At 43.6% G+C, this 26794-nt stretch overlaps 1 protein-coding gene across 2 annotated transcripts in view; it reads right to left on the bottom strand.

Moving 5' to 3' along the window:
• The window catches only part of LOC133370344 (digestive cysteine proteinase 2-like), a 55628-nt gene that overhangs the window by 3494 nt on the left and 25340 nt on the right, over window positions 1–26794 (bottom strand). For both annotated transcript variants that reach the window (XM_061596524.1, XM_061596525.1), the window contains exons 2-9: window positions 16507–16578; window positions 13080–13172; window positions 9951–10123; window positions 8023–8263; window positions 7292–7493; window positions 4623–4816; window positions 3185–3276; window positions 1787–1948 (exon numbers count right to left, since the gene is read on the bottom strand). In XM_061596524.1, the coding sequence (XP_061452508.1) occupies window positions 1787–1948; window positions 3185–3276; window positions 4623–4816; window positions 7292–7493; window positions 8023–8263; window positions 9951–10123; window positions 13080–13172; window positions 16507–16543 (1194 nt within the window). In that variant the 5' untranslated portion in view covers window positions 16544–16578. The remainder of the gene's footprint in view (window positions 1–1786; window positions 1949–3184; window positions 3277–4622; window positions 4817–7291; window positions 7494–8022; window positions 8264–9950; window positions 10124–13079; window positions 13173–16506; window positions 16579–26794) is intronic.

Below are 26794 nucleotides of genomic sequence, written 5' to 3'. Positions count from 1 at the left end.
TGGGCTTCTCATAGGCATCTGGTTGGCCAGTGTGAGAAATGGGATGTTGGATTAGGTTTGCTTTTGATCAGTAGGAGCTGGTAGGGAGAATGGGGCACTGCCCTAACAACCTGAACCTGCCCTCAGCCAGTCCCCACCTGCCTACCTTCTTACAACCAATTCAAGGATGGCCCTGCCTATCAGCTTCCTACTCCTCCTCAGTCTCAGGGTTGCTCTTGTTGAACTCAATAGTGAGGAGGATGAGGCAAAACTAGAATTAGTTGGCTCTGCCTGTGATTGGCTCTGGCTCCACTTACTGTTGGGCTCCTTGCCTTCCGCCCCACCAGCCCCAATGGCATCAGCCCCCACTACATTTGGTGCAATTCAGTAGGGCTCTTTGTATATTCTTAACCTGCAAATAGCAACTGCTTGGTGGATGGTGTGTGTGACAGTTACTTGGACTGCAACATATGGAGAGGGGGGAGTTTAACCCTTTCCTCTTCTGCTGTGGTCCTGATGAAGATTGCTCTATCCTCTCAAGCTGCCATTTGCATGCTTGCTTTCTGTCTTTCAATAAAGTTGTAAACTACTTTGAGTAACTCAAAGAATGGCCATTTCTAATAAGTGCCAAGATCCATTTACACATTATGCAGTGGCAAGCTTTGACTGGGTATGCATTTAACAGAGCAACAGCCAATCCTGCCTCTCTGACATGTATGATTCACATATTTGTCTTATTCATACATTACCTTCTCTTAAGGGGTCAACAATGGTAAGAGGCAGTCCATTGTCTCTTCTTCAAATTCAATTTCAAGAGGTTTTTAAGGAGGAAGCAGCAGACATCCTCTCATCACTTTTTAAGATCAGAGTTAGGGAATCCCAGGCCCAAGAGCCCAATGTGGCCCTTTAGGCCTCTCTATCTGGCCCTCAGGATTCTCCCCAGACCGCACCCATCACTGGCCTTGCTCCATGCCCACCTCAAGTGCTTTTCTCTGGCTGGAATGTGAAAATGTGATAATGTCTCTTGTTTGCCTGAATGGAGAGGCACGTGTGCATGTGTGGATGTATAGGAACCTCTGGTTTCTGCATAGCTGTACAAAGGGGAAAGTCACATTTGTTGGTCCACCCCATTTGTATCTCTGATCCTACCAAACTTTTGACGCTGGCCATTGCATGTGGCCCCTGAAGGTTATCTATGAAGTATGCGGCCCTCAGGCTGAAAAAGGTCTCCCACCCTTGATTTAGAGGAACTCTTAAGTAAGAAACAAACCTAGACCTAAACACAGAAGACTGAACTATAATTTGAACCCAGGCTTCTCAGATTCACAATTGGTATTCTAACCACTGGGCACACAACTGGCTAAGTCTGTTACCACTAGGGGCGTGCTAGAATTCTGCCCAATCTGGATTTGGTACCAAATTTTCCATTAATTTGCTTACTCCCTATCGTTGCAGATCAGATTTTTATGTACTGATTTTCCATGGCTATTTTCAAAAATGGATTTTTTAAAATATATCTGCCTCTAAAATGTAAATATTAAGAACAATAATTTTATCAAAGTTTCATTTATCAATATTTCACTATATCAATATTTCCTATCAAAACATCAATATTAATACCAATATTTTTTGCGAGGTTAAAAGAAAGGAATGGTAAAAGCAGTAGATAGCGGACAAAGAATGAACTCGAATTAATACCGGCCTATTAGGTGGACATGGTGCTTTCAAACGGGCACCGGCACTGGCCAATGGATCCCATCCCTAATCACCACCCATTAAGTTCATGATATGGACATTCTGGACTCACTTGACCCAAGTATGGTCCATAGGACTCTGTGCTGGCAATTCCGCCATGCTTCATAATCCACTCATATGCATGCCATTCCTCACCACCATCACAAGCATGGTTTCCAAAGCCCCAGGAACAATCAATTAAGACTTGCTGAGACAATGGAGTGAGCACTCCAGTCTGTAGAGAAAGGAAGAGATAAGTTAAAGCACTTTTTTTAATCCCACTCTGTACCCAAAAAGGTTCCCAGGATAGCTTATGAAGGTCAATAGTAAGACAATCCATGCCCTCAGGCTTACAATCTAAAAGTCATGACATGCAAAGAAAAAGGAGTAAGGAGGGAGAAAGACAAAAGCAAGCACAGCAGCGGTGGCTTGGTGGCTCCATGTCAGTGGGGCAGCAGAATCCGCTCTGGGTTTTAGTCTGAACGTTCAAGGTTCTGTCCAAGGTGCTGAAAGTTCAGACTAAAAGCTGGGGTGGATTTCATTGCCACACTGACATGGAGCCACCAGCTGCCATTGAAGTGCAGGAAGTCGCCTAATCAGATCATTGGTCCATGTAGCTCACTAAGATGATGAACAGCAGCTCTCCAGAGTTTTAGGCAGGGGACTCTCTCATTCCTTACTTGGAGATGCTGGAGACTGAACCTGGAACCTTCTGCTTGCAAAACTCATGCTCTGCCACTGAGCCACAGACCTTTCATCTTTCCCAGCTGCTTGTTATTCAACATCTAAGCACTGCTATTATATTGTATCTTTTGCCATGTAGGAACTAGGAAGCTACCTTATACTGAGTCAGACAATTGGTCCATCTAGCTCAATGGTTTCCAAATATTCCCCCCCCCAGACCACTTGAAAATTGCTCAGGGTCTTGGTGGACCACATAAGAATTTCTCTGCCTGTTATAGCCGCTGTAATGTGCTGTGCTAGATGCTGTATGATTTTTAATTGTGTATTTACAGACATGCCACGGACACCTGAATGAAGCTTGTGGACCATTGATCCAACCCACCACCTTGCTGAGTCTGGTCAATGCCTGGATGGGTGACTTCCCAGGCAGTGGAGATTGGTGGCTCCAAGGTCAGTGTGGCAGTGAATCCACTCTAGGTCCAAACTTTCAAGCAGCTGTCAAAGATGCTGTAATCTATTCCCGAAATAGGCTCAGTACCTTGGCAGCGCCTTGGAAGTTCAGACTAAAACCCAGAGCGGATTCCCTGCTCCACTAACATCAGAGCCACTAGTCTCCACTGTTTCAAGGCATGTATACCACATTGGGTCCTATGGTGAAAGAAAAGCAGAACATAAATGCACACACAAACATATAATGAACATTCTGCTAGCAGTTCAGGTCTTCTTCTCCCAGGGCTCTGAAGAACCAAGGAAGCTGCAGGAAACCGTCAAGTGCCTAGGTTCTCACCTTGAGAAAGAGTGCCCCTTCCAGTGCTCCTGTAGTAGCGAAGCTCCAGCAGGAACCACAGACAGCCTGATCTTTCACAGGGGTCACAGCACCTTTATTGGTGGGCCCAGAGAAATGGGGACAAGAATTACAGAGATTCAGATCTCAACAACACTGTCACATGATTAACACTTTTTAAAAAAGTAGCAGACGGCTAGTGGGGCTGTAGTGGCTCCCCCAACCTCCTGACAGCTGAGTTCCTGCTGCTCACTGGGAAGGAGAAGGACAAGGTGGCAGTAGGATTGGCACAGTGCAAACCCAGAGACAGGAACACTGAAATGGCTCCACTGGTGAATTTGCACTGTGTGTTTTCACTTTCCTGGTAGGTAAGTAGCAGTGACTCAGCTGCTGGGAGGTCAGCTGAGGGATGCTGCCCACATCCCCATCTGCTATGGAAAACCACATTTCTCACACACATTTTTAGAATGCAAATGGTTGTATTTGGGGGGGGGGAATTGGGCAAAATCTAAACCAGGATCTTGGATCTTTAACAAAAGGGGATCCCTATTTCTTAAGCCAGAGGCAGGGAACCTGTGGTTTTCCATAGGTTGTTTGACTTGAACTCCTGTCAGCTGGCATGGCCAATGACCAAGGATAATGGGAGTTGTAGTCCAACAGCAGCTGGAGGGCCACAGGTTCCCCATCCCTTCTTAAGCTAATATGCTAAAATGCAAAATGATACCAACTGCTAATGAATGGAGAGACAGAGTATGGGTGTCTGCCTCCATAGCCACGTTAACTCATCATGTCAAATGTAAAGGAAATGGGAGATAAATTTGTAATAAATTGGCAGCCATTTACAGTATTGAATACAGAAGAATTTAGGATTAATTAAAATATATTGGAGGTGTACACTGTTTTGGAGCCACCTTTGGTGAGGATAGTTGAATAATTATTTAATCTATTGTGAAAGGCTTATGAGATAGACTCTTATCTCCTCCACCCCTCTTTTTCACGTTAGTGGATTCCTTTTGAAATACAGTGCAACAAAATTTAATATAATTTTGCACATTTTATAATTAAATTCTGGGGATGTTCTCTTTAAATTTGGACTAAGGCTGTGTACCCACCATACATTTAAAGCACATTTCTTCCTCCCCCCTCCAAAGAATCCTGGTAACTGTAGTTTACTCCTCACAGAGGTACAATTCCCAGCACCCTTAAAAACTACATTTCCCAGGATTCTTGTGAGGGAGATGTGCTTTAAATGTATGCTGTATATGCAGCCTAATCCTCTCCTTTTTTTTTTGAAGGGTAATTATAGGCACCGTTTCTAAATTCTAAAATGAAATAAAATTCCAAAATGAGGGCTTCCTTTTTCATTTTTGCTCAGAACCATGTTTTATTTCCAAGGACCATTTCTGGGCACCTTGCCCGAAAAGGAAGAAACTGTGATCACCATAAAGCCTCCAGTCCAGGCTCTCTGGCAGGGTGAGGTCATTATAGCCTTGGGTTGGGAAGGGCCACCCCTTATTGGGTTCACCAGTCTTTAGCCTCCCCCTCAGCACTGCCATCTCTTCTGTGGTATGATCAGCCAAGTGGTTCACAGCCAGTTTGTAGGAGAGGTTGGCCCGGTTCCTGGAGTGGATGTATCTGGAAAGAAATGGATTGGGGGGAAAGCTAAAGAAACCAAGACCTGAAGATGATATGATAACATTGTTTGCTCACAGGTTCTGCAGGTTTCCATTGAAAAACCTGCAAAACCTATTCAACTGGAAATGGCAGTGGAGCAAAAGCAATGAATGTGTATGTGATGGGCAATGATGCTGCTTCAGCAATCTGACAATTGCCCAACTTCACCTGCAGAGCACAGCCACAGGGCAGCTCAGAAATCCAGTGTGCATCTCAGAGCCTTGCAATACAGAGGTGAAGGTGCAGTGATTCCCTGCCCCTTCTCTGTTGCAAACGGGGGTAACCACGGGGCTATTTTGCAAAGCCAGCAAGGTTGTTATAACCTGCCCTGGGACCTTTGAATAAAGGGTGGGTAATAAATAATAATGTTAATGATATATTGGGAGATATATGCAGAAAAATGTGTACAAATTTTCATGCTGACTTTCTCCCCCCCCCCCAATTGCAAATTGATGTGGAAACAGGGTAAACAGAACTTATGACTGGTAAAAGGAGACACTGAGAGAAACCGAAATTGACAGGTTTGTTCATTCCAAGTTACAGGTATACGCATTGCAGGGGTCCCAGAGCCAAAGACCAGGAAGTTCACCTCTGGTAGTTCAGTAGTAGAACATCTGCCTTGCATGCAGAAGGTCTCAGGTTCAATCTCTGGCATGCTTGGGACACTGAATTGCTGCTGCCAGTCAGTGTCAACAATACGGGTTAGATAAACCAATGGCCTGACTCGATACAGTAGGGCCCTGCTTTACAGCGCTTTGCTTTACAGCGTTCCACTAATACTGCCGTTGTGAATTGTAGAAAGGCCCCGCTTTACAGCGCTTGTTCCGCTTTTATGGTGGTTTTTTGCCGCCGGGCGCTATTTTGGTCAATGTAAGTTAATGGGATCCACTTTACAGCGGTTTTCGCTTTACAGCAGGGGTCCAGAACGTAACCCGCTGTATGAGCGGGGCCCTACTGTATAAGGTGGCTTTCTGTGTTCATCCCCAGATATTTCTATTCTTAGCCATGGATCACTTCTGCCATGAATAAAAAGAATGGTGGGAGATGGAGGACTCCATAATCACAAAATATCGGTGATAGGATTACAGTTCCTATGGAATCACAGGGCAGTGACTGCTGAACCTCTATCCTGTCACCACACGTAGTTTGCACATGCATAGAAGGAAGGTGCCCTCTCCCAAATACAAATAGTTTCCAAGACATAGGAATGTAAGACTCTATCATTTTCTATTTCTCTTGGTTTCTCATATTTCTACTGTTAAGTTCAGTTCTCCATATTTCTGCGTCAGTTTTTTATTTTTTAAAAAATTCTCCACCTTTGAGTGCCAATTTCTCCTAAAATACACATTTTTGCAAGCACTATCCCCTAATATTTAGGTTATTTTCACTAATATATGCATTTTAATGCATACTTTCCCCTAATACATGCATTCTTGTACACATTTGTGATTGGAGAACTGCATCACAGAATTCAGAGATATGCACATTTCAAAGGAAATCTGTGTTGCCATTCGCATATTGTAGGCAGATACATCTTAAAATGCAAGCAAAGGGCTCAAACACTCCAGTTAGGACCTTTGATGAGTAGCTACCATGCAGAAATGCCCTCAGCTTGAAGGTCAGATGATTAAAAACATCCCAAATTGTTGCCCTGTAGTTTGCCAGTGCTCAGCTTCAGTGCTACCCTGTGGCACCAATCTTCATCCCATCCCCTGTTTAGGATTCTGGACTGTCCCATTTACATATATCTATGTAGTTCTGGCTCATCTTCTTGATCCTAACCTCCCCCTTCCCCTGCATTTTTCCTTTGATGCAAAATCTGGATCATTGTGAGGGTGGCATGTTGTTGTTGCTATGTGCCTTCAAGTCGATTACGACTTATGGTGACCCTATGAATCAGCAACCTCTAAGAGCACCTGTCGTGAACTGCCCTGTTCAGATCTTGTACGTTCAGGTCTGTGGCTTCCTTTATGGAGTCAATCATCTCTTGTTTGGTCTTCCTCTTTTTCTACTCCCTTCTGTTTTCCCCAGCATTACTGTCTTTTTTAGGGAATCATGTCTTCTCATCATGTGTCCAAAGTATGATAACCTCAGTTTCATCATTTTAGCTTCTAGTGACAGTTCTGGTTTAATTTGTCACCCAATTATTTGTCTTTTTTGCAGTCCATGGTATGCACACAGCTCTCCTCCAACACCACATTTCAAATGAGAGGGTGGAATAAGAGCTGCTTTATACTGAATCAGACCATTGGGCCATCTAGCTCAGTGTTGCCTACACTGACTGTCAGTGACTCTCCAGGATTTCAGGCAGGAGTCTCTCCCAGCCTTACCTGGAAATGCTGAGGACTGAACCTGGGACCTTCTGCATGCAAGGCAGATGGTCTACCAATGAGCTACAGCTCTTTCCCTGAATCAGAGCTCTGTTGCTTCCCATACCTCATGTTGTGGATGAAACTGTGCTTCCTGCGCTCCATCTCCTTCTCACTCTTGTAGGTCTTTCTGAATTTCTCCTTGTAGTGATGGAAGAGATGCTCATGGTCTCTGCTTACTTCTCCAGCTCTCCCAACAAATTCCTGCATGGGATTGGCCAAGATCCTGTGGTCCGGTCCTGCTCCAGGCCAGTGTGTACACTTTATACCTGTGAGACAAAAAGCAGAAGGGATTGTCATGATGACCAAAAGTCAAAATAAGATACAGATTATTCCTCTTTAGTTCTAAGTGGTGCTAGACAACATGGTGCCCTCCAGACATTGCTGGACTACAACTGCCATCTGCCCCAGCCTGCATGGACAATGGCAAAGGATAATTGGAGCTATAGTCCACAACATTTGGAGGACACCATGTTGGCTATCTCCTGCATCATGTATTATCCAGTGGAGGCTGGTGGCTCTGATGTCAGTGGGGCAGTGAATCCACTCCAGGTTTTAGTATGAATTTTCAAGGAGCTGTCTAATGTGCTTTCAGCACCCTGGACAGCTTCTTGAAAGTTTGGACTAAACCCCAGAGCAGTTTTACTGCCTCACTGACACTGGAGCCGCTAGCCTCCACTGGCATTATCGCAGCTACAACATGTGCCCTTGGGGGTGCAGAGCAGGAGAAACAGGAGTTTCTCTATGTGAGAGATCACTAGGATGGGACTCAGGAGAACATCATTGCACTGAATGTACCGTCAGGGAGATCAAAGACGTCACATGGGAATCTGCGGGAAAAGTTGGTGTAGTCTATCTCATACTTGTCGTAGTGAGAGCCCAGGAGGGTGTTGAAGCCCTTCATCTCATAGTGCACTGGAACAGGCTCAGAGGAAGCATGTGCCATCCACAACCTGTAAATGTTCTTCTTCTGGCCCCAAAAGGAAGTAGCCTCCAGTACTGTGCAGTGCTGTCCATTGTAGTATTCCTGCCGAACAGGCTGAAGTTTGGAGTGCAAGAGAACAGAATTAAGATTCTTAGTGGGATGTTGGGGACAGTAGGTTGCAAATACTACTGATGTGCAACAAGACCTCCTAGAAAGAGGTCTTCATTTTAGCAGGGGTTTCCACGCAAACACCTTCCTGAATCATGAAATTCAGCATGGAAAAAACCCTTCATTTTAGCAGGGGTTTCCATGCAAACACCTTCCTAAATCATGAAATTCAGCACTAAATCCTGCTGAACTGAGCAGGATTTAACCCCCACTCATCAGCTGATGAGCAGAGGGATTAAATCCTGCAGCTTTGGCTATGTGCCCCTGTTCCCTGCTGGGAACAGGGAGGCCCAGACAATGCAGAATTTAACCCTGCCTTCCTGCCCATCATATGACATCACAAGTCACATCAGCTGATGGATGGGTGGGCATGGTTTGGGGAAAATGGTCTCATGGGCCAACATGGACCCCCTGGCAGGCAAAGAGTGACTCATAGGCCAGAGGTTTCCCACCCTTGTCCTAGAAACCTGCACTGGACTAAATGGTAATTATTACATCCCCTAAAGATGGAACTTTATGCTCTGAGGGAACATTCTCTCCAGCTACTAGAAAAAGCTACCCAATTTGGAGTTTTTGAGCTTTTTTGTTTAACCTGGTACAACATCTCAAATTCAACTGTGGGTTTGTTAATATATAAATTACCTGACTTCTCTTTATCCTGTTTTCTACCTACCAAGGAAAATTTGTGTTTTTCTGGAATTTTATATCCTAAATTATTGGGGGAATCAAGCATTGTGTGTTGCTTCTTCCCAGCAGTCCTACAGTAGGGATGAAAAGATGTGCCAACTTTGGTCCTCTCAGTTTCTCATTTTCCCAGTCTTAAATTCAGTTCTACACATTCTGCAGCAATTTGCAATTTTTTTTAAAAAAAGGAAGATTCTCCAGCATTTTACTGTAAATTTATCCTAAGAAACGCATTTTTGTAGGCAGTACTGACTAATGCACACATATTTGCAAGCAACTTCTTGCCATATAAAGCATTTTTGTATGTTATTTTCACTCATATATTCATTTTTATGCACACTTTCCCCTAATCTGTGTATTGCAAAATTCAAATAAGTGCAAATTTCAAAGGATGGCTGTGTTTCAGTTCTCATATTGTTTCAGAAAGTGCAAATTTGAGAGAATCAGTCTGAAATGTGAACTAAATCAAATTTCTTGCCCATCCCTACCCTAGAGACAGTCCCAACCTGCATAAACATGTAGCCAACCTGCTGTCTCCTCCCACATTCCATTTTAAGATTGTGACCAGATGCAGATTCCATGGTTTTACTGTCAGCCAGCTTTTTGCCTCTGCTGGTCCCCCTGTCCTATTTGCAACAGATTGCCAAATCAGGAGCTTAAACTGTTTGCAGCTGGTTTGCAAGCCAAACCACACTTTGTACAAACTGTGGTCTGCTATTATGTCTGAGTTCACAGTCTATGGACAAATCATATTGCTCTGCTTCAAGAGCTGCTGCGTCGTGGAAATTTGCAAAGCTGAGTGGATGGGACAGAAAAGCAGACAAGTGCCTCTAAAGCATAGTTCACTTGCTGTATGTCTGGAACACAGACCATGGCATGGGTTGGTAACTGTGGTTTGCATAAACCAAGTCAGGGTAGATGATGGGAAGAAGAAACCTGAGGGACTCACCTGGAATTCATGTAGGCTAGGAAACACACTTTGAGGCCTAATGGGATTTTCTGATGTTCCATTGATCCGGAAGCACTCTTTAATGTTGGCTTCAGTTTCTGTGGTTTCTGGGGTCACCTTGAAGCTGGCTCCAAAAGGTTTTATGAAGCCAAACTGGTAAGTGATCACTTGCCCTGGAGGAACAAGAAAAGCATTCATTACACAAATATTTGATTGCTTCAGAAATCACATCAATTTCTTATTTCATTTGAACAGGGATGGGGAACCTGTGGCTCTCCAGATGTTGATGAACCACAACTTCCACCATCCATATTGGCCATGCTGAGTGGGGCTGATGGGGCCTCAAGTCCAATGGCATCTGGAAGGCCACAGGCCCTCCATTCCTGCATTAGAACTTCTAGCCCATATTGTGCTATGTTAGGAAACAGCATTCCTTTATAATAAATGATGCATGAATTGGAGGTCTGTTCTTCAGGCAGGTTATTTATTTTACAGATGACAGTGATCAGGTCTGGGGAAAAGCCTGAAACTTTATTTGTGATCCAGAAATATAAGCATGCAGTATGCCACTCATATTCCAAGAATAACCCTCTGTTCTATTCTGCTGTACACATTCAGCAGAGTGAGGTGTCAGAATGGACTATACCATTTCAGACTGCATGTGTGGGGAGGTGAATACTCCTACATGAAAACAAGAAAACAAAACACTGTGCAAGTAGAAATTACCACACAGGGAGTGAGCTGGGCCTAGGGACGGAGGAGAAATTCAGTTCAGTTTTCATTTAAAGCTGAATTTATCAAATTTGAACTTTCTGAAACAATATGAGAAGTGGAACATAGCCACCCATCGAAATCCGCACTTGTTTGAATGTTGCAGTGCAGTTCTCCAGCCAACATTTACAAAAATGCATATATTAGGGGGAAATGTATATAAAAAAAGAATACCTTAGTGAAAATAACATACAAAAATACATTATGATAGGAGAAAACGTTTACAAATATATATACAATAGTCAAAACTGCATACAAAAATGTGTTTATTAGGAGAATTAGGAGCTTTCACACTAAAGCGCCAGAGAATTTTCATAAGGATTTTTTTTTAATTCTCAGATTGCTGGAGAAACCTAACAAACTAGGAAACTGGGAGAACTGAAATTGACAGTTTCTTCCAGCTCTAGCTGGGCCTAGTTTTTTTTTCTTCCCAGTGTACTAGTACTTGTTTTTATTTTACTTGCAGTGAAGTTTTTCATGTAGGGAAAATAGTGTTGCACACCAACCTAGGCTCTAGGGGAAGAAGGGCAGAGCAGAAATGCAATAAATTTCCAAGCCCAATTCAAAGCGCTGGTTTTGACCTATTAAGCTCTTTACGGCTCAAGACCCCATTGCCTTCTGGAACACCTCTCCCTAAAAGAACCTACCCGGACCCTTAAATCTTTTTCGGAGGCCCTTCTGCAGGTCCCCCCCCTGAAGGAGGCTTGGAGGTGACAAGGGAGAGGGGGCCTTCTCGATTGTGGCTTCCCATCTGTGGAATACACTCCCCAGTGAGGTTCACCTGGCACCGTCATTGACATCTTTTTGGTGTCTGGTGAAGACTTACCTTTCCCCCACCCATACATTTGATAGGCTAAGATGCTGTTTGTCTTAGTGTGCTGTCAAAGCTGTCTGTGGCTGTATGGGGGTGGTTTTGTTTTATTATTTTGTTTTATGTTATGAAACACTTATTTTAGTTTGGAGGAGGAGGAGGAGGGAGGAGGAGGACTCAGGTGTAGGCAAGGGGAACCTGTGGCTCTCCAGATGTTGCCAGACTACAACACTGATCATCCCTGTCCATCCCTGTCCATTGGCCATCCTGGCTGGGGCTGATGGGAGATGGCCCACCAGTACTTGGAGGGCCACAGGCTCCCCACCCCTGTTGAAGTGGTTCCTGTTGGCAAGGAGACTGCACATGCCATGCTAGCAATGGCACATTTGCCAAGGGTGGCCCCCTCCTTAGGAGAAGAAGCCCAGTGTCTTGAATAGTTGCATAAGAGCCAGAAATCAACAGACAAAGCTTTTCCTGGTATCAAGGTACAGTGCTCTGAAAAGCTTTACCCATTAGTTTCTGCCTGCTAGATGGCCATTACTGATACTCAATTTTTGCCTGCAATTGCCTGTTTTGCAGGAGATTGGTGTGGGATGAATGAGAAGTGTGGTTCACATAGATTAGAGAGCATCCATGTCGACTCTGGTCACATCTGTACCATACATTTTAAGCCCTCTTACACCATTTTAACAGCCATGGCTTCCCCCAAAGAATCCTGGGAACTATAGTTTAAGAATACTAGGAAGTAGAGCCCTGTAAGGGAGTTCCCTAACAACTTACAGCACCCTTAACAAACTACAGCTCCCAGGATTCTTGGGGGGGAAAGCCATGGCTATTAAAGTGGTATAAGAGTGCTTTAAATGCACAGTGTGGGTGTGAACTCTGTCTCAAGCAAGAGGTAGTGCAGATAACCCCTGTAGCTGCAGTATATTATCAACAGCACCTATGAGAGAAAACCATGGGAACAGACTATGGCTCAGTGGCATCGTAGAACACATACTCTGCAGAAGGTCCAACATTCAGTCTCTGGCGTCTTCAGTAAAAAGCCTGACCCTACATCACAAGGTTGCGAGAAACCAGGTATGTTTTCCTGTTGCTTCAAGGACAAGTGGCATATTGCTATTTATTTATTTATTATTTGCTTTATATCCCGCCTTCGTCCCAGCAGGAGCCCAGGGTGGCAATTGTTATTATTAATAATAATAATGTTGCAGGTGATCGGAAAGGCTTCCGTCTGGAGAGCTGCTGTCAGCCACAGCAGCCCCATTGTGGGGAACCTTCCGAATGTTATTAGACTCCAACTCCCAGCAGCCCTAACTAGGATGCCCAGTGGTCAGGCATGATGGGAGCTGCAGTCCGGCAACATCCAGGTTCCTTCTCCCTGGAAGAGATAATATGGGGTTAGACAGACAAATAATCTGACCTTGATATAATGCAGCCAAATATATTGCTAAAACAGATATCTACATTCGGGGGGTGGGGTGAAGAATGAATGCTTTCACTGGGCTATCACCACCACCTCCTCGGTAGTCCCCAGCTTTGCTTACCATGATAATACTGGATACGACTTTTTCCTCCAGTCTCATTGAACCAGGCTTCAAAGGGCTCTTCTATTTCAGCATACGGCAGTTTGAGGATCCCTGAAGGAAAGAAAACAGTGACAGATGCTTAGTTGGAGCAGGAAAAGGGGCAGAGAGAGATGGGTAGCATCCAGCTGACTGCATACACACCATACATGTAAAGCACATTTCTCCCCCCTCCAAAGAATGCTGGGAACTGTAGTTTACCCCTCACAGAGCTACAATTCCCAGCAACTCTTAATAAACTACAGTTCCCAACATTCTTGTGGCAGAGAGGAGGATGTGCTTTAAACATATGGTGTGTATGGACCCAATTAATTTCACTGGGTTTAACATTAACAGTGGCTACAATCCTAAGGGAGTTCTGATAAACCCTCTTTCATCACCATGTATATACACTCAGAAACACACATACATAGGGAAGTGCTAGAATTCTGCCCAATTCTGTTTTAGTACTGAATTTTCCATTAATTCAGACCTTATCCCAGTCTGTGTCTGTGTTAGAATTGCTTTTTAAGATGTTTTTAAAGCTTTTTTTAAAAAGAAGTTTTTAATATGTTTTTAAAGATGTAATATATTTTAAAGTCTGTTTTTATGATGTTTTAGAGTGTTTTTAGTGCCTTTGTTTGCCTCCCTGGGTTCCTACTGGGAGGGAGGGCAGGATACAGATCTAACAAATAAATAAATCCACTTATTCTCTACGGCTGAATGATAACTATATCACTATGTGCTTTCATTTATTAATATTTCCTTTCAAAATATCAATATTAATAACAATATTTTTTTTCCAAGGGAAGAAAATAAGCAGAGGCTAGCGGACAAAGAATGAAATTGATTCGATACTGGCCTGTTAGGTTGATGGAATATTTTCACACCAGCACCGGCCAAGGGATCCCATCCCTACACACAAACTTTTCTTGCATTTCTATTTGGCCTTTCTTCCATCATGGAACTCAAGGTGGCATACATGTGGTTCCCAGGTGGTCAGCCATCTTGGCACTGACCAGACAAAGACCTGCTTAGCTTCAGCAAGTGGTGGCCTCATGTACCTTCAGACCACATATGTGGTCATTATAGTATGAAATGATAAAAAGTACAGTGAGAGAAGGATAGCCTTTGCCTCTCCTGGGATCTTTTCAGAACTGGCCCAGGACAGAGGAGTGCCCCGAAGTAGAGGCAAGTCTTATATATGCAAGACTCCAGCCCCAATGAAAATCTGCCAAACTGCAATTTGACATTGCTGGTGAAATGAAATTCTACCTCCTCTCTCTCGCCCCTGCTGGAGTTATTTATTTTTTCTACTTTTACCTCCACTACGAAGGCCCTCAAGGCAGCTACCAATGCTCTACTCCAGCCTTTCCCAACCTTTGGGTCCCCAGGTATTGCTGGACTACAGTTCCCATCATGCCTGACCATTAGACGTGCTGGCTGGGGCTGACTGCAGTTGTAGTCCAACAACATCTGGGGACCCAAAGGTTGGGAAAGGCTGCTCTAGTCAAAGGTATGTATAACACAGGAAGCTGCCATATATCGAGGCAGACCACTAGTCTATCTAGCTCTTTATTGTCTGCACTGGGTGGCAGGAGCTCTCCAGGGTTTTCATGCAGGGGACATTAATCCCAGCCCTATCTGAAGATGCCAGAGATTGAACCTGGAACCTTCTGCATGCAAAGCAGATGCTCTCACCACTGAGTTACAACCCTTCTGCCAAAGCTGGTTTTGACTGTAACGTCCCTATGAACATGACATGCAACCCAAACCATTTTTGTACTGCTTTTAATTTGTTTTTGAACATCAGTCATTTTCAGAAGTGGCTCGCCAGGTGGGGTGGAGCTGCTATGCTAGTTGCCCAGCAGGTGGCTCAGCATCGCTTACTGGGAGGGAGAGAAGGAGGGCAAGCTGGCAGGAAGGTCAGTGTGGTGTTCGTGCAAATGCACCAGTGGAGCCAATCTCACACTCTTGCTGGTGCACTTGCACTACACCAAGCTCCCCACCGCCTCACCCCTCCCGGTAAGCAACAGTAACCCACTTGCCATGAAGCTAGCATAGCAGCTTTGCCCCACTAGCTAAGCTCCTTCTGATCATTTTTTTTGTTTTATAAAAAAAGAGCATTTAACTACTTGAATACATGACTGCTCTGCTCCCACCACCACTCCCACTACTTAATAAATAAAAAGGTGTAAGGCTCATCCCTCCCCTCCCTAATAATGGCCTGCCGTTATTTAAACCAGGGGGAGGGAATCTGTGGCCCTCCAGATATTGTGGGACTCCAACTCCCATGAGGCCCAGCCAGCATGGTCAACGGTCAGGGATGATGGGAGCTCTTGTCCAACAGCATCTGGAGGGTCATAAGTTCCCCATCCCTGCCATTATTAAAACAAATTCCCACTGCAAACAGAGTCACCTCCATCATTAAGCACCTTTGATATATGGGCACTGTACTCATCACCGATAATCTAGCTCCAAATGTGCTGCATTTAAATAAGATTGAGGAAAATGAGCGTAATACAAAGAGATAAACATTATTCCACGGGCATCTGGCAGTTGGCAAATAAGGCCTAGGAAGAACAGAAGGCTGATGAAAAGTTGAAGTAATGAATTAATGCATAAAGTCAGTGACTGATAGACGGCTGCTTATTTCCCCCCCAAAGGTAATTTCAAAAGGTACCCAAGAGACCCTTTCCCCCCCAACTTTCTTTGAGATTTATTTGCTTCTGTGTTTGCACAAAGCCTGCAAATTCTTCAGGTGTGTCTCTATGGTGCCAGATGGTGCTGTTCCAAGGACATTCCTCTCAATATTTGGGGCTGCAAGCTTCAATTAATTAATGTGATCAGTCAACAAAAGCTTTAATCAGAAACCAGTTCTGCACTTCGTATCACCACAAACCATTTTTATTACAGAAATTAATATTCTCCCCTGTTCCTAGCCAGCATAAATCTTAGCTGGAAAGAGGCAGTCCTTTAGAACAGGGATGGGGAAACTGTGGCCCTCTAGATGTTGTTGGACTCCAGCTCTCATCAGCTCCAGCCAGCATGGCCAATGGGCAGGGATGCCTTGTATGCAGAAGGTTCCAGATACAATCCCTGGCATCTCCAGGTAGTGCTGGAACAGATTCCTGCCTTGAAACCCTGAAGAGTTTCTTCTAGTCAGTGTAGACAATACTGAGCTGGATAGACCAATGGTTTAAGGCAGCTTCTATGATGATGGAAGTTATAGTCTCAACAACGTCTGGAGGGCCACAGGTTCCCCATCCAATAAATTATCCCCTTCCATTTACACCTGCTTTCCAAGATCCTGAAGTGTTGCCTATTCTCCAGCCAATCACGTGAGTCTCTAGTTTCAAGAAACTATTTTTTCCTGACACATCCAAGGATAATAAAGTCTAGACACTACCTGTAATATGATAGGTATCCCCAAACTTGGGAAGCATCTGCAGATGTGGGGGTGGAGGTGTACAATCAACCACTGAAATGCAAAATAAAGAAGACAAAAAGATCAGATCATATTCTGTTAAGGCATATATGCCACCTTTCCATAAAGAAGTTCATGTTCATCGTATCATAAGAACATAAGAAGAGCTTTGCGGGATCAGATAAAAGGCCAGTCTAGACCACCATTCTGTGGTAGCCAACCAGAGGCCCATGGGAAGCCCACAAGCAGGACAGGAGGACAATAGCAGTCTCCTACTCATTGTTCCCCAGGCATATTACCTCTGATACCAGTGGTAGTCTGCAGCCATCATGGCTAGTAGGCATTGATAGCCTTATTCTGCATGAATTTGTTTAATCCCCTTTTAAAGCCATCCAAGTTTCTGGCCATCACCACATCTTATGGTAACAAATTCCATAGTTTAACTATGCTCTCTGTGTAGAAGTGCTTCCTTTTGTCTGTCTTGCATCTCCCATCATTCACCTTATTTCATTGGATGACCCCAGGATATAATATTATGAGAGAGGGAGAAACACTTATCCCTATTTCATTATTATTACAGTTATATCCTACCTTTCCTCCAAGGAGCTCAAGGTGGCATAAGGGGCTCTCCTTCTTCCCATGTTATCCTCACAGTAACCCCATGAGGCTAAGGAACATTGACTGGCCCAAGCAGATCACATAGAAAGCTTTATAGCCGAGTGGGGATTTGAACCCTGCTCTCCCAGGCCCTAGTCCAACACTCTAACTACACTACTATAGGCTCTTGCTATTTCACTTTCTGCACACCATCATGTATGCTTTCATACACTGCTATCACATTCCTCCCTAACTCATATTTTTTTCTAAACTAAAAAGCTCCCAACATTGACCCCATTGGTCTCCCAGGTCGTAGTCCGACACCTTAACCACTATGCCACACTGGCTCTCATATTAGGGGAAAGTGTGCATAAAAATGAATACATGCATAAAAATAACATATATTCATTATGCATTTTATCATAAGAAATTGCTTGCAAAAATATGTACATTAGTCAAAACTGCCTACAAAAAGGTGTTTATTAGGAGAAATTTGCATTAAGATGCTGCAGAATTTTCATTGATGCAGAAATGTGGAGAACTGAATTTAAGATTGGAAAAATGAGAAACAGAGAACTGAAATTGACAGATCTTTCCATCCCTAATTTGTGTACTTAAATAGTTCAACTGTACATTCATATAGTGATTCACATGTTAATTTTCAATGAGTGTATAGTCTGTTAACCTGTGGGCACAATAGTGAGCTGTACAAATCTACAAGTGTATACTCTTTCATACAAACACTTGTACACATGTAGAGACAACTTGTATCTATGTTCACTGTAACTTGCGAACAAGCCTAACAGCAGCTGTACACTTGTACATTCACAGGTAATATCCAATGAGTGTGAAGTCTGTGTTCATAATAACTGAGCAATATAAATCAACAAGTGTACACTCTTTCACACAAACATGTGTACATGTACAGAGAACAGCTTCCACCTGCATTCAGCGTAACATAAAAACAAGCCTAGAATCTTTCCACATTCTACCCTGGGTTCAGCAATGATTCCTCGATCTTCTTGGTTCTCATACAGGGTACTCCAGCCCCAATAGCCTTGAGAGAAAAAGAAACTGTATAGATGTCCAGACACTAAGCTGAAGGATGACAAAAGGGAAAATAATACAGGCAGACTTACCAAGGAACGCAGCCCATACTAGTATGATCAACATCCCCATTCCTGCAGCAGCAATAGGCCAGACATGCTGCTTCTCGGAGGCAACTTATAAAGAAGCTGTCTTATTAAGCAGTGGTGAGCTAGCCAATGGTTAAAGCTAGGCCCTCCCAAAGGGTGGGAATAGAATTGCTGCAGGATTTCAGAACAAGAGAAGGCACTGATCCCATTGGCTGTTTATAGAGCTTCCCACAAGGAAATAGTAAACCAGACTCTGCTAGGTTGTAGTCTGTTTAATGTTAATCATGGCCAAACCAATTTATCTGGAGGCCACCAGAGCTAGGATGACCAACCGAGTCTGAAGCCCATGAACATCTTTCAATTGGATAGAGCGGAGGGGGGTATTTTCCAACAGAGGGCCACTTGCCCATCTGGGCAAACTTCCAGGGGCCACATGCCAGCAGTGGGTGGGGCCCGAGGCAAAAGTGGGCACAGAAACAAATGTGAATTTTACCTTTGCACAAAAGGCTAGTTTCTACACACACTCTCACACGCCTGTCTATCCTCCATCGAGGCAAGCAAGAGGCATTCATAGAGTTCAAGGATGCATTCCAGCCATGCAAAAACATTCAAGGAGGCTATGAAGTAGGGCTGGTGAGGGGTGTGAGGTTCCTCTGCCTCCATCTACGGCAAAGGATATGAGGCTAAAGCAGAGTGTTCCACTTTCACCTGCTTTTTCTTTTCAACTGATGCTCAAATGTCCATGGCTGCTCAGTATACTCAGTCTTCACTCTCCTGTTTTGTGGTTTATGCCCCATTAGGGTTTCTTTTTCTAAAGGTTCCCCAAAACATTCTGATCCCTCTCTCCAATTTCTCAGCAGCCCTGTTGTAACTTAACTCCAGTCCTGTCAGCTCGGCACACACCACCTGAATTTGCTATTAGAGGGAGAGCAGTACTTGAACGAATGCTTGGATGCCACAGCTCCGACTTTCTGGAGACTCAAGGAGGGGATATTTAGAAATAAATAGATTATGAATAAAACAAATCTGTTTAAGTAACAGAAAGAAAGAATACAGTAATAGGATCTGAACTGGCTTTGAGTATCCAGGGAAAAGATCCTGGAGTCATGGTGGACATCTCAACTCAGCTAGGGTGCCGCTACAGGAACATTCAAAATTCCATTGTAGGGATTAGGGACTAAAATGAAAAAGGGGGGTATATGGTTATCAGTGACTGTGGGATGTCAAATCAGTGGTGTGGGCCACATTTGAAATATTGTATGTTAGATAGCTGGGAAAGTGCAGAAAAAAGCAATTAGGATTATCAAGGGCTCGGACTTTTTAATTTAGAAAAAAAAGAAAACATGAGGTGTGTAGATATTATCGTGGAGAAAGTAGATAGAGAGAAACTATTCTCCTCCCCTCATAGCAGAACTCTAGAACCCCCAGTGAACCTGATGGGCAGATCAAAGGAAGTACGTCTTCACACAGCACATAGGTAACTTGTGGAATTCATTGCCACAAGATGTAACAATGGCCTTTGTCTTAGATAGCTTTAAATGGGGAATTGAACCAATTAATGTGGGATAGATCTACTTACAGCTTCAGCCATGACAACTAAACGTTCAGAGCAGTTCAGAGATACTACGTCTACAAACATCAGTTACTGGTGAGGGCAACCAATGTGGAAGAGCTGGCGTCTTCACCATATATGCAGGGCCGACTTATCCATTAGGCACAGCAGGCACAGTGCCTAGCACCCACGATACTTTTAGGGGTCCACAAAAATGTTTTAATTTCTTTTAAAATCAGAAGGAAAAAAATGAAACTTTTAGGGCCCCTGAAAATCTATTAAATTTTGCCTAAAACAGAAAAAAATAAAATGTTGAAGTATTTAAAGTTATATCAAAAATAATTTTTAATTAATTTTTTTTTATGGAGGAAGGGGCCCACAAAGGCAAAAGTGCCGAGGGCCTACGAAAGTCATAATGCGGCCCTGCATATATGGAATGCTCATAGCTTACCAGGAGCCTGTGTCTGGCTATTACTGGAAAGTCAGGGATAGGGAACCCCGTAGCCCTCCAGATGTTGTTGGACTTCAGCTCCCATCAGCTCCAGCTAGCATGGACAGAGGTCAGGGACTGATGGGGGTTGGTCCAACAGCATCTGAAGGGCCAGAGCTTCCCCATCTATTGAACCTTGGCCTGATTTTCTGCATTCTTAAATAGCTGTACAAGAAAACAGAATATTTAAGATTTCATTCCTGTGTCAACTTGTCTCATCCACCTTACACAAAACCCAGATGGTTTCTTTCCCAAGGTCAGAAGCAATCTGTCCTTCTCCATCCTTGTGTCAGTATGTTCTTTTGGAAGTCATAACACAGCCAGATCACAAAGCCAGTCTAGATTCGGTTTTAGCCCTTAACATTTTAATGTGCATTCAGGACAGTTTACCTTGTTTGGTCAAGAACTACTTGATGTTTTCTTTTTTTAAAAAAAGAAAGAAAAACTAGTCCTTTTTTTTTACACTTAATAAATCATAATTTCCACTATTGTTTCTGTTTTCATCAGAATTCTCTGACATCCCTATTCATTACAAGCTTTTCACATTCATTTCAATGGGACCTGGGTCCATCCAACTTAGTGCTCCTCCAGATGACCTGGTTGTTGATCATTCATCCTGATTTGTTTTTATACTGTTTGAATTTATATCTGAATTTATACTGTTCTGTTCCATTTAGAATGGTTTGACTTGTTTTATAATTGTAACGGTTTTCTCTGTTTTTATAATTATATATTATGTTGTTGTAACCTACCCTGGGACCTTTGGGTGAAGGATGAGAAAGATAGGGAAGAAATTAGATTGTTTGCATTTATATGTGAATCTATCCAATCCACACTTTCCAAAACAGCATGAGAACCGAGACATAGCCATCCTTACAAATTCAGTTTCACACTTATCTGAATTTTGCAGTGCACCTCTAAAACCAAATATCCTTTACAAAAATGCATATATTAGGGAAAAGTGTGCATAAAAATATATTCATGAAAATAACATACAAAAATGCATTGCATTGGGGAAATCACTTGCAAAAACATGTACATACAAAAATGGTTTATTGGGAAAAATTCATACTAAAATACTAAAAAAATATCATGAGGATTTAAAACAAAAATGCAGATTGCTGCAGAAATGTGGAGAACTGAAGCTGACAGATCTAAGATCCATCCCAACTTCCAACACCTCACTGCTTCTCAGGATCTGTCACTTTCAGCTCTAAAATTTTCTGATTCTAGGAGCACTTCCAGCCCATTGCTATTTTCAGATGGGATTCAATCACATTCTGGTAAATTCAGGTCACACAGTTATAGTGGATTGGAAGGTCTCATCCAACATACCTGCTTCCCAAAAAGATCAGACTTTTTTGTGATGAGGAAAGTGAAGAGTAGATGCACTGGAAAGTGTGGGATAATACTTGTTTTGACACAACATTGTCTAAGTTCTCCACAAAAAAAGTGGGATGAATGCTAATTAAATAACTGATGTTGTCTAATCTCCCTGCAAACAAATCAGAATGAATGTTCACTAAATAGCCAACTTCATCTAACTTCCCCGCACACAAATCAGGGTGAATGCTCATTAAATAGCCAATGCTGTCTAATGTCCCTGCAAACAAATCAGGATGACTGCTCAGTTAACAGGTAATCTGGGAGCACTCTTTGATTCTCCACTAAAGGCAAGGTGAAGATGAAATGGACTGCCTTCAAGTCGATCCCGCCTTATGGCGACCCTATGAATAGGGTTTTCATGGTAAGTGGTATTCAGAGGGGGCTTACCATTGCCTCCCTCTGGGGCTGAGAGGCAGTGACTGGCCCAAGGTCGCCCAGTAAGCTTCATGGCTATATGGAGATTTGAACCCTGGTCTCCCAAGTTGTAGTCCACCACCTTAACCACTGCACCACACTGGCTCTCAAAGACAAGGTAAGGGCAATGACAGACATCAATCCATTGACAACAGTCCCAATAAAGCAGGGGTGCTCCATGTTTCTGGTAAAGGCAAGGTAAGGGCAGTGATTTACCAGAAACACGGAGCATCCCTGCTTTATTGGGATTGTTGTAAATGGATTGTTGTCTGTTGCCTTTTATCCTGTTTGTTTTTAGCTGTCTTGGGTATCACTGTGGAAAGGTGGGATGTGCATTTACATTATAAATGTAATAATGTAAAATCCACGTTTTAATGTGTCCCCAAGTACAGAATAGAGGGCTGAATTGCACTCGCCCCATACCATATGCAGCTGCCTCTACAGGACTATATTCCAACTACCCATCCACAACATGAGGCACATATTCAAACTGATTGACAAGTTCAGGGCAGTTGGATAAAGTCTCTGCATAACAACAGCTGGAGCCAATATGCAGTAATGGTCAAAGTGTTGGACTAGGACCTGGGAGATAGAGTTCAAATCCCAATTCAGAGTGTGACCTTAAACCAGTCATTGACTTTCAGTCTAACCTACCTCCCAGGGTTGTTGTGAGGATAAAATGGGGAGTGGGGAAACCATGTGTGCCACCTTGAGCTCCTTGGAGGAAGGATAGGATATAAAATTAATGCCACACAACACCAGGCCTGTTCAGTGGTGCGCGCCCCCCCCCAGTTGTGGAATGCTCTCTCCAGAGAAATGCACCATTATTGTCAGGTTTTAGGTGACAGGCTGACTTTTTGATTTACCCAGTTAACAGTTAAACTAGCCTCTACTGCTCATCTTTTAGTGGGGTAGGACTTATTGTGTTGCTGGATGAGCAATTGTGCATTGTTTCTAAATTTTCTGGCTTTTAATCAATTTTTATCTGTTTGCATTTTGTCTTATATAAAGCAACTAACAATGTAATCAAATAAATAAATTATAAAAAGCAACTCTGGCCTTTGTCTCTGGCATCACATATGATGCTTTGTCGGTCACCGAAAGGGAGGGTAATGAAGGAACAAACACTTCCCTAAAGTTTGAAAACTCTGAAGAACTTTGCATTTTACTTGTATTTTGCACAGATTCATGAAATGTGACAAGCACAGCTGTCATTGAAAAAGAAGAGAATGTGCAGAAGTGGCCATGGATCCCCCAAGGTCAGATAATGGAATGAAGACATATTTGGGCCAAAAGTGAAACCAATGTCATCCTAAAATGGTAGCCACTCATAGTCACAATAAGATCATTCCAACATCGAATTGGCTAGGAAACAAACTGAATGTAGGGTGGAGAGCGGATGCTTATCTGCTCACTATGAAAATGTTTTTCATCTTCTGCAAAGAGAGGAGGTGAGAGGGAGGCGAAGAGGGTTTTGCCCAGTAAGTAGGTCAAAAGAAAAACCCAGAACATTTGTGGTAGGAAAAGTTACAGCATTTCAGAAGGGAGCTATTGGGCATGAAGTGACTGGAAATGAAGCAGTAAGTCCACTCTGAAACCTTTGCAGGTGCAAACAGTATTGAAAAGAGGTTTGAGTATAACCGCCCCGTACCATCATGATCACAAATCATTGTCGATGCACAGTAAAAAGGATGCGTGGTGGGACCTCAAGCTGCTCATTTCAAAACCTTAAAATCTATCCCAGAGGTGGGGAATCTGTGTCAGCCCGTGGGCTGCATTCCTGTGTTGGGCACACCTTCCCAGGGCCGCATGCTTGCACTGGACAATACTAGAGCCAGAAGTGAGCATAATCAGAGCCCAAAGAGTTTTGGATTGAGTCATCCAGAATAAAGGACGTCCTGTTTTAATTTTCACCATGGCTCTCTCTCCCTCTTTGCTACGCAACACTCATCTCAAACCCCAGTCTTGTGCTGGTCCACAAATAAATAAATAAATAAATAAATAAATAAATAAGACCCTCTGCATTTGATGGGGTTACTTTCAAATCAGTTATATATAGGCTTTTTTTTTTTAGTACAACAGATCAACATAGCTATTGTTCTGGAAAGCAAGAGAAAGGAATTCCTTTCTGACTTTAGCGTAACACACACATCTACAAGCAGCAGTAAAACAAGGGTGGGGAACCTCACCAAATGCGGCCCTCCAGGCCTCTCTGTCTGGCCCTTGGGACTCTCCTTAGGCCACACCCCCTCCCCAGGCTACATCCCTCACTGACCCTGCTCTGCTGCCTCCTCAAGTGTGTTTGCCTGGCTAGAATGTGGCCGTGACCTGTGATCATTCCTCTTGTTTGTTTCGGTGGGGGACAGAGAGACGTATGTGCATGTAGAAACGTCTGACTGTTGCATGGCAGGAATGTAGCATGCTGTACAAAAACAAGAATCATAGCTATCCACCTGCTTTTACCTCTCGCTCCTTTCCTCACTGGCGTGCAGCCTCCAGAAGATTGCCCAGGAGGGAATGTGGCCCTCAGGCTGAAAAAGGCCTCCTACCCTTGCAGTAAAAGTACCAAGTGGTGATGGGGGGTTAATCATGTTGCAAGAAAGGGGGCCGAGAGTTGAAGAAGGCTGCCACTGATGGTGCAGCACATTGAGTCTATGTGCTGCACTCTGCCGATGACAGACAGACAGACAGACAGATAGATAGATAGACAGACAGACAGACAGACAGATAGATAGATAGATATTGCAAGAAAGGAACAGAAAGGCTAACTTTGCTTCACCACTTGGTGGTCTCACTGCTATGCAGAAGCTGAAAGGCTTTAGCTCAGCACTTTACCCTACTTCCAGTCAGGTATATTTTGCATGCCTAAGGAATTCCAGGAGCTCCTCTGCTGCACACGGCATGAAAAACAAACCTTAAGCCCTCAAAAGGTCAATTGAAAAATGGGGCACCAGATCCTTCCTCCTATCCCCTTCCCATCTCAAGCAGGACCAGAGGATTTTCATTGGCTAAACATGTTGCTCTTAGGCAGTTTATTTGTACTGTGGTGCTTGGAGTTTCTCTAGAGTGCTCTGAAGCAGGGCATGGACTGTGCAAAGATGGGGTCTTTCAGACAGATGTTAACGATCCTTTCCATGTGGCACTGTCTTGCAGGTAAATGTAAGCTTGTTCATTTCAGTTTCCTAGGTGCAGAATGCACTCGGGTTAGAGAGCCAGTGTGGCGTAATGGTTAGGGTGTTGGACTATGACCAGGGAGACCAGGGTTTGAGTCCCCACTCAGCCATGAAGCTCACTGGGTGACTTTGGGCCAGTCACTGCTTCTCAGCCTAACTTACGTCACAGGGTTGTTGTGAGGATCAATTAGGGAGGGAGGAGAACTGTATACACCACCTTGAGCTCCTTGGAGGAAAGGTGGGATATAAATGTAATAAATAAATAAATAAATAATGTGCTATCACCAGCTGCTGCTGCTATGAATGGTTGCTGTGCTTATTTTGCATACCATGTCACAGGCTGTACTTTTTGCATTTGGACACCCTTTAAGATACTGTAACCAAATTTTGCATGATCGTTCCCAGGATTGAGGAGCAGGTTTTTGTTTGGGTACAAGTGGATACCCTTTTGAATCAAGATGGCAGAATGAACACTTCAACATTTCAAAACTGCACTGAAGTTTTCGGTTTCTTACAATTCCCAAGCAACGCTGGGCACTTTCCACTAATTTTATATTCACCTATGTGGCAATAAATGAGGGCTAATAAACTGAGGCTTAATCCAGACAAGACTGAGATGCTGCTAGTGGGTGGTTCTTCTGACCAGTTGGTGGATGTCCGACCTGTCCCGGATGGGGTTGCACTCCCCCTGAAGGAGCAGGTTCGTAGCTTGAGGGTTCTCCTAGAACCATCTCTGTCACTTGAGGGTCAGGTAGCCTCAGTGGTACGGAGTGCCTTCTACCAACTTCGGTTGGTGGCCCAGCTGTGCCACTATCTGGACAGGGATAACCTGGCTTCAGTTGTCCATGCTCTGGTAACCTCCAAGTTAGATTACTGCAATGCACTCTATGTGGGGCTGCCTTTGAAGACGGTTCGGAAACTGCAGCTTGTGCAAAATGCAGCGGCCAGATTGGTAACATGGACCAGACGGTCCAGACATATAAAACCAATTCTGGCCCGCTTGCATTGGCTGCCTGTATGTTTCCAAGCTTGATTCAAGGTGCTGGTTTTAACCTATAAAGGCTTACACGGCTTGGGACCACAATACCTGATGGAACGCCTCTCCCGATACGAACCCACCCGTACATTACGCTCAACATCTAAAGCCCTCCTCCGGGTGCCTACTCCGAGGGAAGGTCGGAGTCTGGCAACAAGGGAGAGGGCCTTCTCAGTGGTGGCCCCCAAATTATGGAATGATCTTCCTGACGAGGTGCGCCTGGAGCCATCACTGTTATCTTTTTGGCACCAGGTCAAGACTTTCCTCTTCTCCCAGGCATTTTAGCATGTGTTTTTTTTAATTGTTTTAAATTTTTTAAAGTGTGTTTTAAATTGTTTTTAAAAGATGTGTTTTAAACTTGTATATTTGTTTTTAATGTTTTTAGTTGCTGTAAACCGCCCAGAGAGCTTCGGCTATGGGGCGGTAAACAAATACAATAAATAAATAAATAAATCCTACTGAATTCAACAGCGCTTATTTTTTAGC

Source organism: Rhineura floridana, chromosome 15 (genome assembly GCF_030035675.1).
Source record: "Rhineura floridana isolate rRhiFlo1 chromosome 15, rRhiFlo1.hap2, whole genome shotgun sequence".
Lineage (NCBI taxonomy): Eukaryota > Metazoa > Chordata > Lepidosauria > Squamata > Rhineuridae > Rhineura > Rhineura floridana.
This window is presented reverse-complemented; position numbering and strand designations above follow the sequence as displayed.